At 42.0% G+C, this 26,451-nt stretch overlaps 1 protein-coding gene across 3 annotated transcripts in view; it reads right to left on the bottom strand.

Moving 5' to 3' along the window:
- Window positions 1-959: 959 nt before the first annotated feature.
- The window catches only part of Tmod2 (tropomodulin 2), a 57,780-nt gene continuing 32,288 nt past the window's right edge, over window positions 960-26,451 (bottom strand). The window contains exons 5-10 of one of the 3 annotated variants that reach the window (XM_045161102.1): window positions 23,940-24,026; window positions 22,225-22,355; window positions 20,824-20,931; window positions 12,778-12,921; window positions 3,921-4,065; window positions 960-1,573 (exon numbers count right to left, since the gene is read on the bottom strand). In XM_045161102.1, coding sequence (XP_045017037.1) covers window positions 1,539-1,573; window positions 3,921-4,065; window positions 12,778-12,921; window positions 20,824-20,931; window positions 22,225-22,355; window positions 23,940-24,026 — 650 coding nt within the window. In that variant the 3' untranslated portion in view covers window positions 960-1,538. The remainder of the gene's footprint in view (window positions 1,574-3,920; window positions 4,066-12,777; window positions 12,922-20,823; window positions 20,932-22,224; window positions 22,356-23,939; window positions 24,027-26,451) is intronic. The other 2 variants (XM_045161104.1, XM_045161103.1) reach the window with 2 other exon arrangements.

The following is a 26,451-nucleotide window of genomic DNA, read 5'->3' as shown; positions in this document are numbered from 1 at the left end:
GTCACCCTGAGGTTACATAGTGAATTCCAGGTCAGCCTGAGCTAGAGTGAGATCCTACCTCAAAAAATCACTCCCTCTCTCTCTCTCTCTCTCTCTCTGTCTCTCTCTCTCTCTCTCTCTCTCTCTCTCTCTCTCTCTCTCACACACACACACACACACACACACGGAAAGAGAGAGAGAGAGAGGAAGTGAGCTGAGTGCCAGCATTCAACTCTGTTTCCTTACTGAAGGTGCAATGTGACCAGCCACCTCATGTTCCCACTGCAGCTGTGCCTCCCTAGTCATGATAGATTGTACTATCAAACTGTGAGCCAAAACTAGCTCTTCCTTCCTAAAGTTGCTTTCATCAGGTAGCTTATCACAGCAGTGAGAAGAGTAACTACACGGGTGCCTTGGGAAGTGTCTAAGTATTACCATTTACAGTCTCAGGCACCATTTCCTTAATTTTGTCTTATACTGTCCCATTGTTCCATTAAGAGATGAATACAATTTTCTAGCTTGTATTTTCACAGGCCATGTTTTCGATATCTGGCTGGATAAGTGATAATTCATTTTTTCTGATGGTTACAAATATCTGGAGGGATCATGCCATATGATAATCAAACAGAATGTTTACATCTCACCTGCCGTCTTGTTACACTACAGGTAAAGCAATGATTGCTGTAAAAGTATGTCAAATCCATGCACTTTTGTCTGTTAAATAACCCAGATTCAGGTGCAAATTGTTATTGTTTTATTTAGGAATGTAATGTTTTAAATTTTTCCCTTTTAATAAATTAAAAAAATTTTCTATCATGTCTGGAAAACTTTACAGCAGCTTTGTGAATAATTATCTGTCAGATCATATTAGACATTGAGTTTATGTTGAGTAGTCAGTAAGAATAAGTGTGGTGACTCATTTTGCTATTTGTGAGTCTATCTTGTAGATATATTTGTAGGTCAATAAACAGTTAATTTGCTAATGCTGTGTTAAAAGTGCTTGATGGAGGGGATACCACTGATCTGCAACCAGCTTAGCATATGCCTTTAGTGATTTTTTTTTTCTGGAATTAACAGATAATTTGGTTACATTTTCTCACCCAGGACATTGGCAATATTAACTTCTCATGTGATCAGCAGAACACTTCTGATGTACTTAGCCTAACTCAAAACTATGCATGTAAACAGAGAAAGGCCTCTATCATAATCACAGTTACAAACATGTATTATATACTAAATCCTGTTCAGTGAGTAAAAAATGTTCATGTGACAAATCAAGACAACCCAGTATGAAAGAGTTAATATCATTGTAGTGTTATCACCATATGAGATCTGATCAGTCTACTTGTACAAATTGCCAGAGTACCCAGGAACAAGTAAGACAATTGTATATGTTTAAGAATCCAAGATAAATAAGTAGTGCTACAAAAGAATAACAATTAAATTATTCGTTATATGGTTAACGGAAATGAACCTTAAATAAAATGGTCCCAGGGAGAAGGGGAAGAGTGTCTGTTTTCAAATGATTGCATGGTGAAATCACCTCTTCTCATGGAAGTTTACCTCCGGTCTCCTTCAACTCTCTTCTTACGAACTAAGTGAGAAAGAAAGAAAGGGTTTAAAAGACAAACTGAAGGTAGGGATATTTTTAAAACTCTAGACCAATAACATAAGCCCCCCCAAATAGCAATCCCACACACTTGAGGTTATAAATCATCTTTTAAAAATGTTATTTTATTTATTTATTTGAGAAAGGAGAGAGAGAATGAGAATGAGCTTGGCATCCCAGGGACCTTCTGTCACTACAAATGAACTCCAGATGCATGCACCGCTTTGTGCATCTGGCTTACCTGGGTACTGGGGAATCAAACCCAGGCCATTAGGTTTTGCAAGCAAGTGCCTTTAACTGCTGAGCCATTCTTCAGCCCATAAGCCATCTTGAATTTCAATATTCAACTAACCATGGCAATAAATAGAAATGATCACATAATCCAATGTATAGAGGAATTTACATTTAAGTAAAATTATGTCTGGTAACTAGGAACTTGAATGTTAAAACTTCTTTGTCTAGCTGGGTGTGGTGGTGCACACCTTTAATCACCGTGAGTTTGAGGCCATCCTGAGACTACAGAGTGAATTCCAGGTCAGCATGGGCTAGAGTGAGACCCTACCTCAAAAAAACAAAACAACAACAACAACAATAACAACAACAATAATAATAAACTACATCATCTCTGTGGAGTAGAAAATACAGATGAGACTCATGTAACACTGAACCTCTAAATGTTTTTGAGGGTAGGATATCTTCTCAGCCTCCATTAAGTTAGCAAAACCACATTGACTAATTCTTTCTTTTTGTATCTTGAGATAGGGTTCATGTATTCCCTGAACTCACTATATAACTAAATATGATCTTAGATTTCTGGTCCTCCTGTCTCCACCTCCTGAATTCTGGGAGTATAGGATTCTGCCACCATGATCAGATTTATGTGGTGCTAGGGATCAAACCCAGGGCTTTGTGTATGCTAGCAATTACTCTATAGACTGAGCCACATTCCCAGTCCTACATACTCTAATTATGATTATGACTGGAAGGCCAGGCTTTTGCAAACAAAAGCTCAAAGTTTCCTAAGTCTCATCTAAATAAAAACTCCTAAATTGTGGTTGTGTCAGCACATACTTGCAATCCTAGCATTGAAGAGGCTGAGGCAGGAAGAACAAGACACACAAAATTCCCAAGTATCAACCTTCAAAAAAGGAGTGATTCATACAGCAAGCAGGTCCAGTGATTAAGGTCCTTTAAATTGGTCTTTGAGGTCAGAGAAGCTGTCTAGACAGCCTGATTTCTTCCCTCTCTCCTTTCTTTTGACAGGGTCTCACTAGATAACAATACTGGCTTTGAGCCACAATCTTCCCTGCCTCGCGGCCTTCTGAGTGCTGAGATTAAGGTTCTGTACCGCACATCTTCCCTGATTCCCTCTTTCTGCTCATTCTTCCTCCTTCACCTCACTTGCTGCGTGTGGTTACTAGCAAGAGGACCGACACTGGCTGGCTGTCAAATGGACTGTGTTGGTCCTTTCACCAAGCTGCCCTAAGTGGCTGAGGTGTCACCAGGGCAAGCCTTCCCAGCCTATTTTGTTATTTTACACTATGTTTGACCAAGACATGCCCTGCCTCATCCCAAGAGAAGAAATGGCATTAGTCTACAGCAAAGAAAGGATATGTGAAAAATTGAAGAGGTCCAGGCAGGGCAGATGGTGCTTGCTTGCAACACCTGCTAGCCCAGGTTTGATTCCTCAGTACCTACATCAACCCAGCTGCAAAGTGATGCATGCATGGCACATACACCCCCATATATACATATACACACATAAATAAATGTTAGAAAATCAAAAATTTTAAAATAGCTCCATAAGCTCATTTCACATGCAAAACACCAAAGTATCAGACATTTCCATATTTAAGCCCACATATAAACAACACAAAAAAACAGGTATAAGTCCAAATGGGAATGACCATGCCCATTGCATGGCACAGAGAACAGAGAAGTTACAATCTGCATGGAAGAAGCAAGGAGAGGTAAAGGCACAAAGGAAATCAAACCATAACTACAGCTGTTTGGAAAAAAGAACCATTAGCCCTTCTTAAAGAAATGCTGTGTTGAGCTGGGTGTGGTGGTGCATGCCTTTAATCTCATAGTCAGTTCCAGGTCAGCCTAAGATAGAGTGAGACCCTACCTCCACAAACAAAAACAAACAAATAAACAAACAAAAGAAATGCTGTGTTGAAACTTAAAACACCGTGAGGACCAGAGTATTTTTATGACCACCGAATGAAGTGCCTCGAAGGAAAGAATTAGTGATGTCAAGCCCAGTGGAATGGCATCTGTTGTCTTTGAAGTAGAAGATGAATGTTACCAGCATGCATCATGTCTGCATTACCCAGGTCATTATTCTTGGTGATGGCAGCTGCCACTCTTGTCCGTGGCCCTTGCTTGGTAAACTGGTACCCAAACTTGAGGATCCGAGAGTTCTCCTCCAGCATCTGGGCAATCTCCATCTCCACAGCTGTTCCCAGCTGTTGCCTCTGATTGCAGGTGCACACACACACACATACACACCAGATAACCAGGAAGGAAAACCAAATAGTCAGTTGCTTACACAAGAAAGAAACATGGCTACAGGCAAAAATCTCAAACTGGAAAAAACAGAGCCACTGGAGAGAGGCTAGGTTCTATATAGCCATTCTAGTCCAGCTCCTTGTCTTGAAGCAAAATATTCACAGCTGGTCTGCCAGCACCCTAAACTGAATCAACTCGAGAAGCACTTGTAATCTCAGCACTCAGGAGGCTGCAGCAGGAAGATCATTAGTCCTAGGCTAACCAGTGAAGAATCTCTTTCTAAAACAAATAGCAGGTGTGGTGGGTCAGGCCTGTAATCCTAGCATTTGGGAGGCTGAAGCAGGTGGAACATCATGAGTTTAAGGTCAGCTTGGTGTACATACTGAGTCCAGGGCAGCCTGAGCTTCATGAAACCCAGTCGAAAAAAACGAGGGGCTGGAGAGATTGCTTAGTAGTTAAGGCACTTGCCTGTGAAGGCTAAGGACCTAGGTTCTATTCCCCAATACTCACATAAGCCAGATCCACAAGGTGGCACATGTGTCTGGAATGCATTTGCAGTAGCTAGAGGCCCTGGTGTGCAACACCCCCCCACACACCAAAAAATAAAAAGGAAGGAAGGAAGGAAGGAAAGACAGGGCTAGAGATATTGCTTAGCAGTTATGGCATTTGCCTGCGAAGCCTAGGGACCCAGGTTCCACTCCCCTAAACTCACATAAGCCAGATGCAAAAGGTGATGTATATATACACAAGGTCACACATGCGTACAAGGTGGTGCGTAAGTTTGGAGTTTGAGGGCAGTGGCTAGAGGTATTGGCGTACCCATTCTATCTGCTTCTCTCTCTCTTCCTCTTAAATAAATAAACAAAATATTTTAAAAAACAACACACAACCAACAAAGAAACAAAGAGAAAGGAGATTCTTGGTATAAAGTTAAAGCTAGTATTTCATGTTTCTGTCATCCTTCTATCAAAGGAATTTAAAAACAGGGTGTTCCTAAATAACGAATCTATCTCAGCATTAATCAGTACAATTATTGAAATCTTCTATTTTAGGATTCCTATCCAAAAGTAATTAAAGATCATCAGTTAATGTGCCATATTATGAATTATTTTATTTATTTATTTACTTACTGAGGTAGTGTTTTGCTCTAGCCCAGGCTGATCTGGAATTCACTCTGTATTCTCAGGGTGACCTTGAACTCATGGTGATCCTCCTACCTCAGCTTCCTGAGTGCTGAGATTAAAGGCATGTGCCACTATGCCCAGCTCCATTTTATTTTATTTTATTTATTTATTTATTTTTGGTTTTTCGAGGTAGGGTCTCACTCTAGCCCAGGCTGACCTGGAATTCACTATGGAGTCTCAGGGTGGCCTCGAACTCATGGTGACCCTCCTACCTCTGCCTCCTGAGTCCTGAGATTAAAGGCGTGTGCTACCACGCCCGGCTCTCCATTTTATTTTTAAAAATATATTTTACTTATTAACTTGAGAGAGATAGAGGATAGGCATCAGGGTCTCCAGCCACTGAAAATGAACTACAGATGTGCATATGGCTTATGTGAGTACTGGGGAATCAAACCTGGATCCTTAGGCTTCACAGGGCAAGCACCTTAACTGCTAAGCCATCTCTCCAGCCCTAATGTACCATTTTCTTTCAGTAGAATCTCACTGGGCAATTTCAAAGATGCTCTGCTATGGTTTTAAATTATGAGCAAGATCAAATGGGTTTTCAAGCATTGAATTTATCAGGCATTAGAAAAATTCCCAAGTTGCTTAAGTTGGTGGGGAAAGGTGTGTGTGTTGTTTTGAAACAGGATAATGAAAAACTAGAAAGTAGAGGCTTTCAAATATTTTAAAAATTATTTTATCTTATTTATTTGAGAGAGAGAGGCAGAGAGAAAGAGAGAGAATGGGCACTTCAAGGCCTCTAGCCACTGCAAATGAACTCCAGATGCATGTGTCACCTTGTGCATCTGGCTTCGTGGGACCTGGGGACTTGAACCTGGGTCCTTTGGCTTTGCAGGCAAGTGCCTTAACCACTAAGTCATCCCTCTAGCCCTCTTTTTTAAAAAAAAAATTCAAATATTTTTATTTATTTATTTGAAAGCAGAGAGAGACAGACATAGAGAGAATGAGTACACAAGGGCCTCTAGCCACTGCAAATGAACTCCAGATGCATATACCACTTTGTACCTTTGGCTATACGTGGGTACTGAGGAACTGAACTTAAGTCCTTAGATTTTGTAGGCAAGCACCTTAATGGTTGAGCCATCTCTCTAGTTCCCAAAAGTAGAGGTGGTTCCTTTCTTTCTTTCTTTCTTTCTTTCTTCCTTCCTTCCTTCCTTCCTTCCTTCCTTCCTTCCTTCCTTCCTCCCTCCCTCCCTCCCTCCCTCCCTCCCTCCCTCCCTCTCTCTCTTTCTTTCTTTCTTTTTTTCCAAGTAGAGGTTTTTAAATCAAGCATATGTGTATAGGAATCTAAAGTTAAACAACTTAAGAAGAGCTGGGGAGATGGCTAAGTGGATAAAGTGCTTGTTATACAATCATGAGAAAATAAAATTGGATCCCCAGGACCCATATAAATACTTGGCATAGTGGCCATTCCCGTAATTCAGGAAGCAAATACAGGTGGATGGCCATGGCAATCTGGCTATCTAGACTAACCAAATCAATGAGCTCTGAGTTCACCGAGGCACTAACTCAATAAATAAGGTAGAGACAGGCTGGAGAGGGCTCAATTAAGGCATTTTCCTATAAAGTCTAACGACCTGGGTTTGATTCACTAGTACTTACATAAAGCCAGATGCACAAAATGGCACATGCATCTGGAGTTTGTTTGCAGCAGCTAGAGGCCCTGGTGTGCCCATTCTCTCTCTCTGTTTCTCTCTGCTTGTAAATAAATAAATATAAAATATAAAAATAGGGCTGGAGAGATGGCTTAGCAGTTAATGCACTTGCCTGCAAAGCCTAACAACCTAGGTTCAATTCTCCAGTGCCCATGTAAAGCCAGATGCACAAATTGGTGCATGCATTTGGGGTTTGTTTGCAGTGGCTACAGGCCCTGGCACACCCATTTTCTCTCTTTCTCTCTGTCTGTCTCTCTGCATGCAAATAAATAATAATATTATGTTAAATAATTAAATAATAAATAATAAATAAAATATTAAAAAATCAATAAGGTGGAGAGTAATAGAGGGAGATACCTGACATTGACCTCTGGCCTCCATCTATATGTACACATACCTGCACATGCACGTGTGCCTACACACATATGCACATGCATGTAGACACACATACTATACAATATACATGCAAAAAAAAATTAAATGAAGAGATGGTGTATGCCCTAAGTATTCCTTTCCTAAGTCATTATTTATTTATTTGAGAGAGAGAGAAAGAGGCAGATAGAAAGAGAATGGGCATGTCAGGACCTCTAGACACTGCAAATTCCAGATGCATGTGCCACCTTGTACATCTGGCTTATATGGGTACCTGGAGATTCAAACCAGGGTCCTTGGCTTTGCAGGAAAGTGCCTTAACTGCCAAGTCATCTTTCCAGCCCATAAGTCTTTTTTTTTTTTTTTGCCAGTCTCCTACTATATAGCCCAGACTAGTCTAGAATTTTTTTTTTTTTTTTTTGGTTTTTCGAGGTAGGGTCTCACTGTAGCCCAGGCTGACCTAGAACTCACTATGTAGTCTCAGGGTGGCCTTGAACTCACAGTGATCCTCCTACCTCTGCCTCCAGAGTGCTGGGATTAAAGGCATGCACCACCATGCCCAGCTAGTCTAGAACTGTGTTTTTGTTTGTTTGTTTGTTTTTTGAGGCAGGGTTTCACTCTAGCTCAGGCTGACCTGGAATTCACTATCCGGTCTCAGGGTGACCTCGAACTCACGCAATCCTCCTACCTTTGCCTCCCAAATGCTGGGATTAAAGGCGTGTGCCACCATGCCCGACTTTAGTCTAGAACTTTTGATTTTCCTACCATAGCCCTTTGAATACTGGGCTTACAGATGTGAGCCATCATGCCCAGCTCTTTTTTGAAACAGTCTAATATAGTCCACTTCTGCTCCTCCTGCCTCTTAACTCCTAGGCTGGCATAACAGGTGTGTACCCAATCTGGCTCCCATTCTGAATTTTTAAAATTTATTTATTTGACAGAGAGAGAGAAAGAGAGAGAGAGAGAGAATGGGTACACCAGGGCCTCTAATTACTGCAAATGAACTCCAGATGCATGCACCACCTCGTACATCTGGCTTTACATGGGTACTGGGGAATACAACATGGGTCCTTTGGCTTTGTAGACAAGTGCCTTAACCACTAAGCCATCTCCAGCCCCTGATTTTTTATTTTTTGTTTTTTATTGAGGTAGGGTTTTGCTCTAGCACAGCTGACCTGGAATTCACTATGTAGTCTCAGGGTGGCCTCAACCTCACAATGATCCTACCTCTGCCTCCTGAGTGCTGGGATTAAAGGTGTTGCGTCACCACCACACCTGGCTTTTATTTATTTATTTATTTATTTTTATTTTATTATTTTGTTTGTTTGTTTTTTCGAGGTGGGGTCGCACTCTAGCCCAGGCTGACCTGGAATTCACTATGTAGTCTCAGGGTGGCCTCCAACTCACAGCAATCCTCCTACCTCTGCCTCCCAAGTGCTGGAATTAAAGGTGTGCACCACCTCGCCCGGCTTATTTTCAACCATTCTTTTTTTCACAAAAATCAATAGTAGCATATAATGTGAAACATGTTTTTCTAAGGAGGTATAAAGCAGTTACCCGCATTTCATTGTGCTGAGGGCTCCTAGTTGATTCAGCCCGGCTCTGCTGACATCCTGCCACATGGTTCCCATCTTCCTACTCAACGCTGTGGCGAACTTCACCCAGCACACACTGGAGCATGTGTGCAACTATGTCTGCAGGACAAACCATGCTGGGTCCCAGCGTATGAGCATGTTTAAATTTTGATATATTAGCCTCAACGGTTATAGCATATTTTTACTTCTACTACAAGAATAAGATTTCCAAGTGTGGGGTGCATGCCTTTAATTCCAGCACTTGGAAGGAGGACTGCTGTTAGTTTGAGGTCAGCCTGGACTGGAGTGTTACCCTACCTCAAAACAAACAAGCAAACAAACACCAATTAGCTTTCTTTATGCATTTGTATTTCTTTTCTCTTCTTTCTTTCTTTCTTTCCTTCTTTGTTTCTTTTTGTTTTATGTGGGGTAAGAAAACTACCAATTTATATCACCTGCCTATTCTTCTATTATTTATTTATTTATTTCAGGACTGGGGATTGAACCCAGTACTCTGAGCATGCTAGGCAAGCACTCTACCAATGAGCCACACCTCAAGCCTGCATTTTACTTTTTTTAAAAAAAATTATTTATTTATTTATTTATTTATTTATTTATTTATTTATTTTTGAGGTAGGGTCTTGCTCTAGCCCAGACTGACCTGGAATTCACTATGCATTCTCAGGGTGGCCTCGAACTTACAGTGATCCTCCTATCTCTGCCTCCCTAGTGCTAGGTTTAAGGGCATGCATCACTATGCTCAGCTCAATTTTACATTTTTAAAATAAATTTTGAGGCAGGTTTAAGTTTCTTAGGCTGGTTTTGAACTTGAGATCCTCCAATATCAGTTGGGATTACTGGTATGAACTACAATGTCCATGTCCAGATCATCAATATCAGATGTTTACAAAGGCTCTACTTCCCCCAATCTCTTCCACTTATTTTATGATTTCATATACTTTAAGTTTCATTTGAAATGAATTTTTGCATAAGATAAAACACATCCAGTTTTGTTTTGTTCCAACGCGTGCTATCATTTACTTTGCTCATCCCTGATTTAAAATATTGAAACACAGTTGCAAAAACCTCAGGTATCCTCAGATTTAACATTTATTAATTTTTATTTATTTATTTGAGATGATGAGAGAGGGAGAGAATGGGCATGCCAGGGCCTCTAACCTCTGCAAATGAACTCCAGACAGATGCACCACCCTGTGCATCTGGCTTACATGGGTCCTGGAAAACTGAACCTGGCTCCTTTAGCTTTGCAGGCAAGTGCCTTAATCTCTAAGCCACCTCTCCAGCTCCTATACTCAGATTTATTGCTGGGGCTCTGCTACTCTTTTTGTTGTTGTTTTTCGAGGTAAGGTCTCATTCTAGCCAGGATGGACCTGGAACTCACTCTGCAGTCTCAGGCTGGCCTTGAACTTATGGTGATCTTCCTACCTCTGCCTCTTGAGTGCTGGGATTAAAGGCGTGCGCCAACATGACCGGCCCTGGCTTTGCCATTCTATTATTGTGCTAATTCCATGCAATGGTATATATTAAAGATATATACCATTTAAATTTGGGAAATATAAGTATTAGATGGTGAAAAGTTTTGGGAAGAACTTTTGTGTTGTGTTTTGTTTTGTTTTTTTGAGGTAGGCTCTCACTCTAGCCCAGGCTGACCTGAAAGTCACCCATATTTTCAGGGTGGCCTTGAACTCATGGCAATCCTCCTACCTCCGCCTCCCAAGTGCTGGGATTAAAGATGTGCGGCACCACACCCGGCTGAACTTTTGTGTTTTTTGTGGGGGGGGGCGGATTTGAGGTAGGGTCTCACTCTAGCTCAGGCTGACCTGGAATTCACTATGGAGTCTCAGGGTGGCCTTGAACTCACAGGGATCCTCCTACCTCTGCCTCCCGAGTGCTGGAATTAAAGGCGTGCGCCACCATGCCCGGCTTTGAACTTTTTTTAAAATATTTTTTTATTTTTATTTATTTATTTGAGAGCGACAGACAGAGAGAAAGAGGCACAGAGACAGAGAGAGAATGGGAGCGCCAGGGCCTCCAGCCACTGCAAATGAACTCCAGATGCATGTGCCCCCTTGTGCATCTGGCTAACATGGGTCCTGGGGAATTGAGCCTCGAACCAGGGTCCTTAGGCTGCACAGGCAAGCACTTAACCGCTAAGCCATCTCTCCAGCCCCCGGCTTTGAACTTTTGTGTTTTAACTCTGCTCTTGTCTATCCTGTTATCTAGCAACATGTCAAAAAAGTCTATCCCCAAGAAGTTAATACAATGTGATATTTCCAGTCATACAGTAACAATTATGGCCATCTACAATGTATTCTGAACAATGTGGGTCTTTAGGACAGAAGATGTAGGAAGACCTCAAGTAACTTTTTTTGAGGCAAGGTCTTATTATATACCCAGGCTGGACTTAAACTTGAGACCCTTCTAAGTGTGACTCTTTCAATCTATTCAGATTTATTTAGCAGTCACCCATCTGTTTCCTCAGGATGAATCATTGTTTTCACCCTGAATCAGAGAACTTCCCAGAGATAAGATGCTGTGAGCAGTTGCCCCCTCTCTGCCTATGAATTTTTAAAAAATATTTTTGTTTATTTATTTGAAAGTAGAGAAAGAGACAGACAGACAAAGAATGGGCATGTCGGGACCTTTAGCTGCTGCAAATGAATTCCAGATGCATGAGCACTTTGTGCATTTGGCTTCATGTGGGTACTGGGGAATTGAACCCAGACCAGCAGGCTTTGCAGGAAAGCACCTTAACTAACCACTGAGCAAACTATCCAGGCTCTAAACCCTTATTTTTATTTTATCTTATTTTTTTGAGGCAAGCTCAACAGACTGGCCTTTTTTTTAATGAGAGAGCAAGAGACAATGAGTGAGTGAATGGGCCGGGGGACAGACAGAATTGGCATGCTAGGCCTCCAGCTACTGTAATTGAATTCCAGATGAATGTGCCACCTGTGTGCATGTGCAACCTTGCACACTTGCATCACCTTGTGCGTCTGGCTTATGTGGGATCTGGGGAGTCCAACATGGGTCCTTAGGCTTTGCAGGCAAGTACCTTACCCACTAAGCCATCTCTCCAGCCCTGTTATTTTAAATTTTATGTTTTTGAGTTTTCAAGGTAGGGTCTCACTCTAGCCCAGGCTGGCTTGGAATTCACTATGTAATCTCAGGCTGGCCTCAAACTCACAGTGATCCTCCTATCTTGGTCTCTTGAGTGCTGGGATTAAAGATGCGCTGCCATGTCTGGCTTTACTTTTATCTGCTGCTGGTATTAGGGATTGACTCCAGGGCCTTGTCCATCCTAGGCAAGTGCCCTGTCACTGAACTACATCCCCAGCACCATGGTCCTGTGGCCAGCACCAGCCTGCAGGAGCTCAGGTATGTTCTTTCAGTCCTAGCAGGCCCCATCCAGGGACAGAGGTGAGTCTGTGAGCAGGGCCATCCTGCTTTGTTCTGCCCGCCAGAATCCCAGGGACAGACAAAAGCAAGGCTGGGACAGCACAGGGTGGATTTAGGCTGCAGGAAAGATGATGTCAAACACATCACCTGTTAGCGTCCTAGCTGTTAAGATCTACAGGGAAGCCAGAATCCTCTACTTAGTACGTGCAGGAACTCTTTTTTTCTTCCTCCCTCCCTCTCTCTCTTTTGTTCTTTCTTTTTCCCTGAGGTAGGGTTTCACTCTAGCTCAGGTTGACCTGGAACTCACTATATAATCTCAGGGTGGCCTCAAACTCATGGCGTCCACCTACCTCTGCCTCCCAAGTGCTGGGATTAAAGGCATGTGCCACCATGCCTGGTAGAACTCTGTGTTTTAGCCCATCCCTGTGGGATTGCATGAGTTAGCTCTGCCCATCCTTCCCTTTCTGTACCTGGTTGTCAATCTTGATTTCTGTCAAGGTGTCATTTTCTCTCAGTGCCTCCACCAGGGCCAGGATTCCAGTTCCGGTGATAAAATTGGATTCTATGTTTAGACTTTTCAAAGTCTTGTTTACTTTCAGCATATCTGCAAAAGCCTTATTGTGAAAAAAAAAACATAGATTTATTAATGAATCCCTCAACCTCAAAAAACGTATTTTTACAGCACTTACATAAAATTTTTGTTAAGCCATACTTTAACCTCCAAGTAAAAAAAAAAAACAACATGTAACTTAAAACTGCAATGAAAACAGCAGTCCAGACTCATAAATTTACATACCTGCCAACTTTAAGTTTTTTCTCTTTATTTGAGAGAGAAAAAGATAGAGAGAGGCAAAGAGAGAGAGAGAGAGAGAGAGAGAGAGAGAGAGAGAGAGAGAGAAGGAGAGAGAATGGGAACATCAGGGCCTCCAGCTGCTGCAAATGAAGTTTAGAAGCATGTATGTGGCTTAAGTGCATTCTGGGGAATTAAACATGGGTCCACTGACTTTGCAGGCAAGTGCCTTTACTGCTGAGCCATCTCTCCAGCCCTAATTTTTTTTTTTTTTTTTTTTGAGGGGTAGGGTTTCACCCTAGCTCAGGCTGGCCTGGAATTCACTATATAGTATCAGGGTGGCCTCGAACTCATGGCAATTCTCCTACCTCTGCCTCCCGAGTACTGGGATTAAAGGCATGTGCTACCATGCTTGGCTCTATTGATTTTTTTTTTCAAGAAAGGTGTTTTAGTTAGTTTGTGAATTTTTTCTTTTTTGTCTTTTTGAGACAGGATCTCATATATCCCAGAATGGCTTTGAATGGGAGGTTCCTGCCTTCACCTCCCAGGTGCTGGGAACATACACCTGGGTAAATGAACACATTTTTTTTCAAGGCAGAGTACCACTCTAGCCCAGGTTGATCTGAAATTTACTATGTAGTTTCAGGCTGGACTCACAACGATCTTCCTACCTCGGCCTCCTGAGTGCTGGGGTTAAATGTGTGTGCCACCATATCTGGCTATGAAACATTTTAGTACTAGGGCAAAGGTGGCTGGGGATGTAAGTAGAATGCTTGCTGAGCATCTGTGAGGACCTCGGTTCAGTCCCCAAGAAAACAAACACACACTTGGAAAACAGTAGATAATCTCACAATTATCTCAGTTTTACTTGTTATTGTCAATGGATAAAGAAAAACTGAGCTTGGCATGGTGGTACATGCCTTTAATCCCAGCAGAGGTAGGAAAACCATCATGAAGTTGAGGCCAGCCTGGGACTACAAAGTGAGTTCCAGGTCAGCCCTTGCTTTAATGTTTTTTTTTTTTTTTTTAAATAAAACATTTCTAATGTAATGCTGTCATGTAGAGTCACAGGTCTGTCACTTCCTGTGCATTGCATCAGGGCATTCTTCCATTGTTACAGCAATTACATATTTGTTACTTGGTCTAGATTTGTACAATTTCACACTCATGGCTTGTGGCCTAATCATTTAAGGGCATTTACAGTTCTAATTACACAGTTTTGTGACAACTCAGTCTCCTCTTTATTTCCCTGGTTTCAATTAAATTTTTTTCCTTAATAATGCCATAAGACCACTAACCAAGTTAGGCTCTACATGCAGTTAATGATCCCCTTGCAGGGATCTTCTGTTTCATGCTTTTATTAATTCTCTAGAATGTTAGTAAAAGCCTCATCTGAAAACTCTGCCATTTATCTTTGTTGTAACATGGTGATAACACTGTGCTCAGAAATAAGAGAGACTTTTTTATTAACTGTGTTCAAGTACATTTTATGAAATAGGGTTTGCTTTACAATACTGTGGCCAGTATTGGTCTGAGAAGTCAGGTCTCACTGAGAAACTATGGTATCTTGAAATGCAGCCCTGTCATCTGTGGGAAGCAGCCTGACACGCAGGTCTATGTACTTCACTGTGTGCTAGAGATTGGTTCTTGATGGTTTTCCTGGCACAATATTGTCTTTAAATAGTTTCCTACTAAGAGGAAAATCAATACATAGTAAACTGTTTAAATTTTTTTTTGATTGGACTGCAAGGCCACTGAGAAATCCTGCTGGAACTGAGCTGATAACCTCCTCCATGTAGACCAGCTGACAGAAGCTGGAAGAAGACATTCTGCATGCAGTTCAATGGGAGAAAGGGAAATCACCAGTAAAGATACTCAACAGTGGACACTACAAGCTTTATATTTAGCCAGCCAGGCCAAATGAGCCAATGGGTGCAATAGTGGCATGTCTATCATGGTGGAAAACAACTGCCCTCTAATTGGACTGGAGGCCCGCTCCATGGGAGAGAATACAGTCCTGATACTAAAAACTTGAAACAGGGGTAGTCATGAGCCCTAGAGGTGTAATGTCTGCTGCTGTCTGGCTAAATGTATATACCATGCTTACCAAACCGCCCAATAAGCACTTCTCTTAATGTTAGAACCCTTATATTAATGCTACTCTCACTTTTGGTAAAGAATCTTCTCTTTTCAGATGGCAGTGACCTTAGCATGACTCAGAAGGCATCATGGTGCTGGAAAGAAGTGACAGGAGTGCTCAGCACTGCAATATTTCTATTACAACTTCCAAGGCTCAGGGTCTATTGCGGAAGAGGTGGTGGAAAGAATGTAAGAGCGAAAGGAAGGGTAGGACTCCTTACAACGTGCTCCCCCAGACACAAAATGGCCTGGATATCCATGACCTCACAGTGCCTGACACTACCTACACAAGACCATCATAATAGGCGGAAAAGCTCATGACATCAAAATAAAAGAGATAGCCGGGCGTGGTGGCATACACTTTTAATCCCAGCACTTGGGAGGAACAGGTAGGAGGATCATCATGAGTTCTAGGTCACTCTGAGACTACATAGTAAATTCCAGGTCAGCCTGGGCTAGAATGAGACCCTATCTTGAAAACAAACAAACAAACAAACAAACAAACAAACAAACAAACAAACAAAATAAAAGAGAGACTGATTGGGGGGGATATGATGGAAAATGGAGTTTCAAAGGGGAAAGTGGGGGGAGGGGAGGGACAGTATTACCATGGGATACTTTTATAATCATGGAAATTGTTAATAAAAACAATTTGAAGAAAATTTTTTTTTGAAATCTGCATATTTCCCACAATGGCTTTATTGACATTTCTTACTACAGTGTATAAGAGTTCTTACATCTCCTACATCGTCACCGGCATTTGCTTTGTTTCATCTTTCTTCTTTTTTTGAAGGTGCTTGAATGACTGAATCCCAGGGACTCACACACAGTAAGGTGTGGTGGCGCACGCCTTTCATCCCAGCACTCGGGAGGCAGAGGTAGGAGGATTGCCATGAGTTTGAGGCCACCCTGAGACTCCCTAGTGAATTCCAGGTCAGCCTGGGCTAGAGTGAGACCCTACCTCGAAAAACCAAAAAAACCCGAACTGTCCTTGTCTTTTCTAATAATAAAAAATTATTGCCGGTCTCTCCCTCTCTCTCTTTCTCTTAAATAAATAAATAAATATATTTTTTAAAAAGGGCTGGGGGTGGGGGTTGGAGAGATGGCTTAGCAGTTAAACCATCTGCCTGCAAAGCCAAAGGATGCCAGTTTGATTCTCCAGGACCCACATAAGCCAGATGCACAAGAGGCACATGCATCTGGCGTTCGTTTACAGTGGCTGAAGGCCCTGGTGTGCCCATTCTTTTTCTCTTCATCTCTCTCTGCCTCTTTCTCTGTATCAAATAAAAAAATAAATAAAATATATTAAAAAAAAAAAGAGGATGGGGAGATGGCTTAGCAGTTAAGACACTTATCTGCAAAGCAAAAGGAACCCAGTTCAATCTCCCAGGCCCCACGTAAGCCAGATGCACAAGGGAGCACATGCGTCTGGTGTTTGTTTCAGTGGCTTGAGGCCCTGGCATGTTCTTTCTCTCTCTCCCTCTTTCTTTCTCTCTCAAATAAATAAATAAAAATTTTTAATGTTTTTTTAAAATTTTTGAATTAGCACACCTTTAATCCCAGCACTCAGGAGGCAGTTGTAGGAGGATTGCTGTGAGTTCGAGGCCATCCTGAGAATACATAATGAATTCCAGGTCAGCCTGAGCAAGAGTAAGACCCTACCTCATAAAACAAAACAAAACAAAAATTAAATTAAATTAAATTAAAGCCAGGCATGGTGGCACATGCCTTTAATCCCAGCACTCGTGAAGCATAAGAGAAGGATCATCATGAGTTTGAGGTCAACCTGAGACTACATAGTAAATTCCAGGTCAGCCTAGGCTAGAGTGAGTCCCTAACTCACAAAACCACAAAAATTAAATTATATACTTATACATACATCCATATACATATATCAGTTCCTTAGCCTCACCCAGGATAAATAATCAGAACCTCAAGTCGGCTGGGTCACCTCTTTTTCAAATGAATAATGTGCAGTCAAGACTGACAACCACTTTATTAAAGTCATAAAGACAACTAGAAGAATGACTGCTAATAGTGATCTCTTCTAGGGTGTGGAACAAGGAAGCTCTAAGCTATTGTCATAGTCTTACAGAGGAAAAGACAGGAAGAAGGAAGAGAGGAATTCAACTTGAGACCAAAACAGGTTTCTCAGCCTTTGCATGGTAACATTTGGGGAGGGAAAATTCTTTGTTACGGGTGTTGTCTATATCTTGAGGCTCTTTAGCAGCATCTGTAGCCTCACTAACTGCAACAGCACTATCCTAGTGATGACAACCAAAACCACCTCCAGATCCTGCCGCATGTTCCCTGAAGAAAACTGCTCTTGGATTAAGAATCACCAGGCTAGAATAATAATCATGTGTTTTAGAAGCTAGTTTGAACTGAAAGAAAGCTCAAGGATTTGGGTTGAAAGTTTGGTACACTGTAAATTCAAGTACATTTATTCAGTACTCAATCTTAAATTAAATGTAGGGGGCCTGGGGAGATGGCTCAGCAAGTAAGAACACTTGATGCACAAGCATGAAGACATGCATTCAATCCCCACCATCCCCACAGAGAACCAGTGTGGAGCCGGGTGTGGTGGCACACACCTTTAATCCCAGCACTTGGGAGGCTGAGGTAGGAGGATCGCCATAAGTTTGAGGCCACCATGAGACTACATAGTGAATTCCAGGTCAGCCTGAGTTACAGTGAGACCCTACTTGGGGTGGGAGGGAAGGAAAGAGAACCAGGTGTGGCCACTCATTCCTATAATTTCAGCACTGAGGAGCAGGGGTGGAGCCAGGGGAGTCACTGTGACTTGATGTTCAGCCAGTCACACTGAAAAACAAGAAGCACTGAGTTGAGAGAGACTCTGTCTCAAGGAAACATGTAGAAAAGCAATAGAGTAGACACCAGATATTCTACGTTGGCATCCACATGCATGCTCATAGGGCCCATGCAACTGCACTCATTTGTACACATACTATACACACAATGCCACACTATGCCACACACAAAGTTAAATGTACGCTTATATGTATGTGTGTCACAGGGACAAATACAGAGGTCAGAAGACAACTTTGGGGTGTTAGTCCTCGCCTTTCACCTTGCTTGAGGCAATCTCTCCCCATCTCTCTTCCCCTCACTGCTCAGTGTTTCATTTGCCGCCTGCCACAGCTCCTGGCTTTTACATGGAGTCTGGGGATCTGAACTCAAGCACTCATGCTTGCGTGGCAAGCACTCTACTCACTGAGCATCTCCCCAGCCCCAAATATATATATATATATGTATATATACATATATATATATTATATATTTATATATATATTTAAATATATTTATTTTGGAGAAGAGAAAGAGAGAATATGGATGGGTGTGCCAGGGCCTCTGGTCACTGCAAACAAATTTCAGACGCGTGCACCACTTTGTGCTTCTGGCTGTATGTGGGTACTGGGGAATAGAACCTGGGCAGACAGACTTTGCAAGCAAGTGCCTTAACTGCTAAGCCATTTCTCCAGCCCCAACTGTATACATTTTAATCAGAGCACCAGAGGGGAATGTATCAGGCCTTTCTTTATTGGACACTCCAAGTTTTAGCATTTACTTTGAGTTTTGGAATAACAAAATGTCAAAGCAATTAGTTCTTTACAACTTGTAAGACCTCCTGGCAAGTAGCCAGGATCTTGGCAATTTCTTTTAAACTTGAGAAAATACTTTTTCTGAGGCTGGACAAAACAGGGGAGAGAATTTGCCAAACATAACTCTGAGCTATTATGCTCAGTTTTCTTCAGTTAAGCAAATATTTGAGCATGTATTACATGTGCTAGGGATAACATCTGTAAAACAGACTTGATTTCTTAAGTGTTATTTAAATACTTAGAGTAGTACTTATGAATTTGGCTTATGTGGGTCCTGGGGAATCGAACCTAGGTCCTTTGAATTTTCAAGCAAATGCCTTAACTGCTAAGCCATCTCTCCAGCCCAATAAAGTATTTTAAAAAACATTTTATTTATTTATTTACTTGAGAGAGAAAGAAAATGGGTGCACCAGGGCCTCCAGCTGTTGCAAGTGAACTCCAGATGCATATACCACTCTGTGCAACTGGCTTTACATAGCTACTAGGGAATAGAAACTGGGCTGTCATGCTTTGCAAGAAAGTGCCTCTAAAGCCAGGCATAGTGGCACCCACCTTTAATTTCAGCACTTGGGAGGCAAAGGTAGAAGGATCACTGTGAGTTCAAGGCCACCCTGAGACTACATAGTGAGTTCCAGGTCAGTCTGGGCTACAGTGAAACCCTTTGAAAAAAAAAAAAAAAAGAGCTTTAACTGCTGAGCCACCTCTCCAGCCCTTTAGCTTCTCTTTTCTTATAGTCTGCTCATTTGTTACAGATTACAGGGAGATAATAATGGTCCCCATTTTATAGCATTAGAGTAATGGTTAGGTGAGATGATGTATATGAGATGCCAAGGTCAGTGCTAGCATTTACTGATTCCTCCAGGAAGCAGCCATTTACATGAGGAAGCAACAGAGGAATGTCAGTGATGACTATGGCGATAATAATATTTACATGGGCTAAGGGCCTTTCCTATTTGGCTAAACTACCTAAAATGTATAGAAATAATAGGGTTTTTGGTTGGGTATTTTTCTTTCATATTCTTGTTAACAGAATGTCAAGAAAAAGTTTCAATATTTATTCGTTTAAAGCATGTTTGCGATATTAATCCATGCCAAAGATTAAAATATTATATGGGCCAAGTTCAAGTAATATTTGGGAAACATAATATCTAAGGACCATGACAGCATGTTACTATAGAAGCAAAGGTTTCAGAATTATTTTACTAAGAACAAAATAAACCATAGATATTCATTTAGCCAAATATCAAACTTATCATGTTTCTTTCTTTGGACAGTGCAGTGCTGGCAAGATTCTAGTTAATTCAAAGTGTTTAACAGCTGGGTTCTCAAGTTTTGGGTCTCATAACTGATTTATTTGTTTGTGTGTAGTATGCATAGTATATGTAATCATATGCCTATAATCCCAGCTAAGGCAGGAGGATTGCTGGAACTTCAAGGCCAGATCAGAATACATAAACAGTTCAAGCTTGGGACATCTTAAAAAAAATTAGCTGGGCAGGTGGCATATGACTTTAATTCTAGCACCTGGCAGAGGTAGGAGGACTGCTGTGAGTTTGAGACCAGCCTGGAACTACAGAGTGAGTTTCAGGTCACCCTGGGCTAGAATGAGACCCTACCTTAAAAAAAAAAAAAAAGAAAAAGAAAATTAACTAATTATTTTTTTAGAAAGAAGAAAGAAGGCCAGGTGTGGTGGCACATGCTTTTAATCCTAGCACCCAGGAGGCAGAGGTAGGAGGATCGCTGTGAGGACACCCTGAGATTACAGAGTGAATTCCAGGTCAGCCTGGGCTATAGCAGACTCCACCCTGAAACACAACCAAAAAAAAAAAGAAAAGAAAAAAGAAAGAAAGAAAGGAAGGAAGGAAGGAAGGAAGGAAGGAAGGAAGGAAGGAAGGAAGGAACGAAAGAGAGGAAGTGTCCAGTGCATTGAATAACATCATACTATGTTTCTAAATCTTACTCACAATGGCTACTGGGTCATTGCTGCGGGTGGCTGCCAGGCTGAATTTCTTCACATGAGTGTTGGTCTCCAGAGCCTTTGCAAAGTCCTTTAGGGTCGGGATTGGAATGTTCTAGGGCACAGATGACAGGGTTAGGTCATAAATCCTTCCATAGTACATCTATCCCCAAGTTAAAGACTTATAGCTTCTTTTGTTTTATTTATTTAATTGAAATTTTAAATTTTTACTTATTTAATTATTTGTTAGACAGAGAGTAAAAGAGAGAGAGAGAGAGAGAGAGAGAGAGAGAGACAGACAGACACAATGGGCACACCAGGGCCTCTAGCCAGTCACATGTGCCATCTTGTGCATCTGGCTTACAAGGGAACTGGGGAATCGATCCTGGGTCCTTAGGCTTGGCAGGCAAATGCCTTAACCACTAAGCCATCTCTCCAGACCTATTTTATTTTCAACTTAACACAAGCCTCACATATGATAAACATATGTTCTACTGTTAGCTACATGGCTAGCCCTAAACTTAAATACCATGTCTTTACTTAGCTTTGAAAACTAAGCTATCCTAAGCCAATATCACCACCTGGTGTCCAATACAGGAATCTGACCCAAAGGATATGCACATTGCAAGGTCTTTCCCCTCTTTAATTCTCTATATTCTAGGCAGGCAAACCTAATTAGAATTCGGTTTTTTTTTGTTTGTTTTTGAGGTAGGGTCTCACTCTGGCTCAGGCTAACCTAGAATTCACTATGTGGTCTCAGGGTGGCCTTGAACTCACAGTGATTCTCCTACCTCTGCCTCCTGAGTGTTGGGATTAAAGGCGTGTGCCTCTACGGCCGGCTTAGAATTTTGTTAATATACCAGGGTCTCTCACCCCTATCCTCTTAGATATACTCTTCTCTTTTGCCTGTAAGTTTTTGTCCTTTTATTTTCCACTCATTTCTGAAGATCCAGTTGAAAGATTTTCTCCTTGGTTGCCTGGCTTGTACTTTTTCTTATAAATCACTTAGCATAGTATTGACCACCGTGGAGGGAGGCAACAAAACGTTTGTTATTCAGCAAACAGATATAACTAATGTACTCTGTCTAATCCAAATGTTGATTCTTTTCAAATTACAGAAATTAATCTTCTTTTAAACCCACCTTTTTTTTGTTTGTTTTGTTTTTCGAGGTAGGGTCTCACTCTAGCCCAGGCTGATCTGGGTTTCACTATGGGGTCTCAGGGTGGCCTTGAACTCATGGTGATCCTCCCACCTCTGCCTCCTGAGTGCTGGGATTCAAGGCATGTGCCACCATGCCCAGCTCATTTTTTCTTTTGAATAGGCTATTTTGCCTCAAAATCATGGACTACCAAGGACTGCAAATAAGAGTAAAAGCAGTCAGCCTAAGGGACAGTCATAGTGAAATACCTTGATGTTGTTGAGGTTAATCTCTTGTAGGCTGGGGTCATTGGCTTTCATTTGTTGCAGACTTGCTTCTACATTTGTGGGATTGGGTGGTTCCTCAAATATTGGCTTGACTTTTTCACCTTTGACCACATCTACAATACAAGTTGTAATTTATGAAAGAAAACACAAAGGATATGCTATAACAATAGAGATAACTTTCGCAGAAACGGCCATTCTTTCATGTGCCTCGGTTCTAGTAATATTCTAGTATTAGTGACAGTCCACTTACTCTCACCTGGGTAAGCATGGGAGGGGTGTTGCTCTGAGTTGGTTTGGAAGGGTCAGGCTCCTCAGCCACAATGAGAAGCCTTATAGGATGGCACAGCATGGAGTCAGAAGTGCAGAAGGCCCTAGAGTAACCCCAACCCCAACCCCACAGATATCTAAGGCAGTTATGGCTGCTCCCTCAGGACCTCTTTCAGACCTGAGATGCAAAAATGGACACCTTAATGGGTCTATTCACTTCCAGAATCCTTTGGTTTTTTCCTTTGACGTGGTGCTAGGGATTGATCCCAGGCCTTTGCTCATGCTAAGCGTATGTTCTACTGAGCTATGAGAAAATTGCCTGGACTCACACAAAATAAAACAAAACTAGAGTAAACTACACTCTGCCCCTCACAAACACACACAAAAGCCAACAAGTTCTAGCATTAGTAGGAAACTCCAGTTAAAGTGAGACTGGTTGGGCCAGGGCATGGTGGCACACATCTTTAGTCCTCAGGAGGCTCCAAGCAGTCAAGGCTGGCTAGGCACTATTGAATGAAGTCCAGGTCATCCTGGGCTACAGTGAGACCCTGCCTCAAAAGAGAGTGAGAGTGAGAGAAAGAGAGAGAATGAATGAGAGTGGGCAGAAGAGTGATTGAGTAGGACACCAACATTCTGGTTCTACTCTGGCCACCGTAGGCAAGCATCCCAATTCCACTCTCGACACAGGTGAGCACATGGGGCCTGCAAGAGCATGTACATGTGCATACAACACACATACATGCATGCACACACATTTCCCATTTATGTGGGTTCTGAAGATTCAACATCAGGCCATTTCAGGCCCCTTCAGATCCTCAGCCTTGTATAGGAAGCACACTTGAGTGCTGAGTCACCTCTTTCGCCCTACAGGAGGAACTTGGAAGTTGACTGATGTAGAGCTGAAATAGAAGACAGTGGACTGAAACTTTCTGTCCAGAAAGCCCATGCCTATGTGTCCTGTATGTTCTCCAGGGGATACAGGTATTGAAATTCCAATGACCAGCATTTATTATTGAGACAAAGAGACTCTGGAATAAGAAAGATAACTTAGTCAGACTTCTTTCCTTGACTAAAACATCCTTTGCAGGGCTTGAGCGATGACTTAGTAGGAAAGAGCACAAGCCTAAGGACCTGAATTTAGGCCTAATGTCCACATAAAAAGTCAAGTATATGAGAAATCAAGCTCATCTAAAACCCCCTCCTTGTGAATCAACTGACAGAAAACCAGAAAGAACTGTGCTGCATGTAGCCCTATGGGAGAGAAAGGCCCTGTGGTACTAGTTACACTGAAAAAGAGAACCCATTGCCAGTTTCCCCACTCTGGTTTGATCACTCAGAGCCCAGTGATCGCTGCTAGAGACAAGAGGCCCCTGTCCCACCAGCACCAGGTAGGGAAGTTCTGAAGCCTCTCAGATTGCACGTGCACTTACTCCTGACCGGTCCCTTGCCACCCTTGCCATTGGCTGTTTCTTCATCAAACTTTGGATTGTTGAGCAAATTGTGCACTCCAAGGACAGCTGAGGGGGAAAACAAGAAAACAATGAAAGAGGATTAAGCTTGGAGAACCATGCATGGGGAGAGTTACATTAGTTACTTGTCCCTTGAAGTCCAATTACTTCACAAGGTCTCCAGACCCCTCTTCTTGCAGCATGTGTTGTATACATACTATTAAGCAAAAGTTATTTTTTGGGGGGGTTGTTTGTTTGTTGTTGGTTGTTGGCCTCAAACTCATGGTGATCCTCTTACTTCAGCCTGGGATACTTCAGTGCTGGGATTAAAGGCATGTACCACCATGTCTGGCCCTAAACAACCTTTTTTAATTTTATTTATTAATTATTATTATTGTTGTTGATTTTTTGAGGTAGGGTCTCACTCTAGCCCAGGCTGACCTGAATTCACTATGTAGTATCAGGGTGGCCTCAAACTCTCAGTTATCCTCCTACCCCTGCCTCCCAAGTGCTGGGATTAAAGTTGCATGCCTGGCTACCAACTTTTTAATTTTTTAAATTTAATTTAATTTAAATTTTTGGTTTTTTGAGGTAAGTTTTCACTGTAGCCCAGGCTGACCTGGAATTAACTATATAGTCTCAGGGTGGCCTTGAACTCCCGGTGATCCTCCTACCTCTGTCTCCCGAGTGCTGGGATTAAAGGCGTGAGCCACCACGCCTAGCTCCAACTTTTTATTATTTATTTATTTATTTATTTTTATTTTTATTTATTTTTTGGTTTTTCGAGGTAGGGTCTCACTTTAGCTCAGGCTGACCTGGAATTCACTACGTAGTCTTAGGGTGGCCTTGAACTCATGGTGATCCTCCTATCTCTGCCTCCCAAGTGCTAGGATTAAAGGTGTGCGCCACCACGCCTGGCTTCCAACTTTTAAAAAATTTTGTTTTAAATTTGCTTATTTTTATTTATTTGAGAGTGACAGAGAAAGAGGCAGATATAGTGAGAAGAATGGGCCCACCAGCCACTGCAAATGAACTCCAGATGCATGTACCACCTTGTGCATCTGGCTTACGTGGGTCCTGGGAGCCTTGAACTGGGGCCCTTAGGCTTCACAGGCAAGCGCCTAACCGCTAAGCCATCTCTCCAGCCCTTTTAAAAATTTTTTTATCTTTAAATGTTTTATTTGTTTGAGAGAGAGAGAGAGAGAGAATGAGAATGGGTGTGCCATGGCCTTTAGCCACTGTAAATGAAATCTTGACACATATGCCACCTTGTGCATCTGTCTTATGTGGGTACTGGGGAATCGAACCTGCATCCTTAGGCTTTGCAGGCAAGTTCCTTAACCACTAAGCCATCACCCAGACCCCTAAACAAATCTTTTTTTTGGGTCTTTTGAGGTAGGGTCTCACTCTGGTACAGGCTGACCTGGAATTCACTCTGTATTCTCAGGGTGGCTTTGAACTCATGGCGATCCTCCTACCTCTGCCTCCCAAGTGGTAGAATTAAAGGCGTGCGCCACCACGCCCAGCTAAAAATGCTTTTTTATTTGGGCTGGAGAGATGGTTTAGCAGTTAAGATGCTTGCCTTCATAGCCTAAGGACCTGGGTTCGATTCCCCAGTATTCATGTAAATCCAGATGAACAAAGTGGTGCATGTTTCTGGAGTTTGTTTGCAGCAGCTGGAAGCGTTGGCACACTCGTTCTCTCCCTCCCTCTCTTTTTTCTATCTCAAATTATTAAATAAATATTTTAAAAGAAAAAATATTTTTACTATGAGAGTCAGAAAGGTGCGGGCGTGGTGGCGCATGCCTTTAATCCCAGCACTCGGGAGGCAGAGGTAGGAGGATTGCTGTGAGTTCAAGGCCACCCTGAGACAATATAGTGAATTCCAGGTCAGCCTGAGCTAGAGTGAAACCCTACCTCAAAAAACCATAAAAAAAAAAAAAAGAAAGAAAAGAGAGACAGAAAGAAAGAGGCAGATAAAGAGAGAGAGAGAAAAAGTGAATATGGGCATGCCAGGGTCTCTGACACTGCAAACAAAGTCAAGACATATGCTACTTTGTGCATCTGGCTTTATGTGGGTGCTGGGGAATCAAACCCAGACCATCAGGCTTTGCAAGCAAGCATCTACTGCTGAGCTATCTCTCCAGCCCCTAAACAAACTTATTTTAAAAACTCTTCCATAGCTAAGTAGACTTAATCATTCAGATGTTTTATGTTTTTTCTCTTTCTATTTTCTATTTTTACAGGGTCTCACCTTTTAGTATTAGTTGGACCAAAACACATTATATAGGCCAGGTTGGCCTTGAATGTTAGGTGATCTTCCTGCCTCTACCTCTGAGTTGTGAGATTGAAGACATATGCCACCATATTCATTCCATTTAGTTTTGTTTTCTTTTTGTTTCCAGGTAGAGTCTCACTGTAGCCCAGGCTGACCTGGAACTCACTCTGCAGTCCCAGGTTGGTCTTGAATTTATGGTGATCCTCCTATCTCTGC

This window comes from Jaculus jaculus, chromosome 10, assembly GCF_020740685.1.
Source record: "Jaculus jaculus isolate mJacJac1 chromosome 10, mJacJac1.mat.Y.cur, whole genome shotgun sequence".
Taxonomy (NCBI): domain Eukaryota; kingdom Metazoa; phylum Chordata; class Mammalia; order Rodentia; family Dipodidae; genus Jaculus; species Jaculus jaculus.
Note: the sequence above shows the minus strand (reverse complement) of the source record. Positions and strands in the feature narration are given on the sequence as shown.